This window comes from Aplysia californica, unplaced genomic scaffold (assembly GCF_000002075.1).
Source record: "Aplysia californica isolate F4 #8 unplaced genomic scaffold, AplCal3.0 scaffold00199, whole genome shotgun sequence".
Taxonomy (NCBI): Eukaryota; Metazoa; Mollusca; class Gastropoda; order Aplysiida; family Aplysiidae; genus Aplysia; species Aplysia californica.
In genome coordinates this window covers 102,775-104,673 of record NW_004797469.1, presented here as the reverse complement: position 1 = coordinate 104,673, position 1,899 = coordinate 102,775, and the positions used below count along the sequence as shown (strand labels likewise).

At 36.3% G+C, this 1,899-nt stretch overlaps 1 protein-coding gene across 1 annotated transcript in view; it reads right to left on the bottom strand.

Annotated features, from left to right (window-relative positions):
• The window catches only part of LOC101851950 (transcription termination factor 3, mitochondrial), a gene marked incomplete in the record, with an annotated part of 9,339 nt that overhangs the window by 3,101 nt on the left and 4,339 nt on the right, over positions 1 to 1,899 (bottom strand). The window contains 2 exon segments of the mRNA XM_005099007.3: positions 230 to 320; positions 1,341 to 1,408. Coding sequence (XP_005099064.2) covers positions 230 to 320; positions 1,341 to 1,408 — 159 coding nt within the window.

Below are 1,899 nucleotides of genomic sequence, written 5' to 3'. Positions count from 1 at the left end.
AAGAAGAAGAAGAAGAAGAAGAAGAAGAAGAAGAAGAAGAAGAAGAAGAAGAAAAAAAGAAGAATTATAATAATAATAACAAAAATAAGAATAACAATAAGAGTAATGATGACGATGATAATAATAATGATAATGATGATAACAACAACAACAATAATAATAATAATAGACATAGACGGATGAGCTATTACTATTATTACACTCATTTAAGAAATAGAGAAATGCTCACCTGTCATGAAAATTCTGGGTTCTTTCAGCAAAATTTCTTTCATTTCCACGTCAGAAAAGCCCAAAAACCCTTTCACTTGGAAGCGCGTGAGCTGTGGAAGATAATTATTTTAGTAACCTCAAAAAGAATCAAAAAGAAAAAATAACAAAACAAAAAAAAACATACAGAATTACACGGATAGCTCAAATTCGTTGGGACCGGCCTCGGTAGTTCGAGGGATCCGTAGTTTGAGGGATATCTTACAAAGATAAAGAAGAAGAAAAAAACGGGAGAGCAGGCATAGTTCGATAGAGTTTTCTGTGTTCGACCTATCTGTGTTATCCCAGAGGGAAACTTTCCTTGGCTGTACAGGACCGTAAAAACACATGCAGGTATACATTAAAAAATTTAAATCATATATATTACTCTCATTAAAATTCAATATGAAAATAAAAGGAGAAGTAAAGCTGACAAAATGTACATTTACATCAAATGCATCATTCAACCACATGCAGGAATTTAAATACTAAACCTTTGGAGTTATATACAGATACATACTCTAAGAGCAACACACATCTATGCTCATTCTGACAAAAGCCTTATGCTAGATGGTAAAAAAACTTCTTTTATATCTTTCTTTCTTTGTTTTTGGAGGCACATATCTGCCGCTGCGTTATACTATCTGTGTTATACTGTACAAGGTTAAATGTTTTCTGAAAAGTGCTTGAGTCACAAAAAAACACATTGACGTCTGCTAAAGGACATCTGACGAAGATAAGATATCTGTGTCTGTTTTATATCGGAAAAGTAAAAGAGAGCAGACCGAAGGGCTGGAACCCAAATGGCCGCTGGATCGGAAAAGTAAGTGTCTGTTATAGACATTTTTTTTTCATAACAAATCCAATGGCAATAATGTGTGTGTGTGTGTGTGTGTGTGTGTATATGTGTGTGTGTGTGTGTGTGTGTGCATGTTTGTGTGTGTGTGTGTGTGTTGTGTGTGTGTGTGCATGTGTGGGTGGGTGGGTGTGTAGGAGGGTGGGAACTGACATAAAAACCAACAAGGGTTGATCCCACACCACAATGGCTCATAAATATATATGTGAAACTTCCCCAAATCTGTCAAGCAACCTACAGCAATTTTATCCTTCTTGTATGGAAGAATCTTGGGATATTTGACAGCAACCAGTCTCACTTCAGGGCCTGTGGAAGAAAAGAAAATCAAAACCTCATTAAAAACACAAAACAAAATTACCTAGGTCCCTTTAAATATTAAGCTAAAAAAACACCCCAAAAAATCTTTAGAGACACAAATTTGAATTCAAACCACTGGATTCTTTTAAATTCTTAAGAACTGACAGTCTTAAGTTTTTAAAAAAAACAACACTTTTTTTCTGCATTTCATCAGCATCATCTAATATTATAATAACATAACTGTTGAAGTCAGGTTCTGGGGGTTTCCAATTTCCAAATAAAGCTGTTTTCAAATATCGGCATCAAGCGGCATCTTACATTGTACCTTTCTGGTGCCTGTAGTGTAGTAGAGGTTTGGTGCTCCACTGTCTCACGCGGGACACCCATGTTCAATTCCCGAAAGGAGAGAAATTGGTATCGAGTATCTCTGTGTTTCTGCTGGGACGTTGTACCACTCTCAACTCGAGTTGGCCCCACACCCCGCACACAAATATACCCCC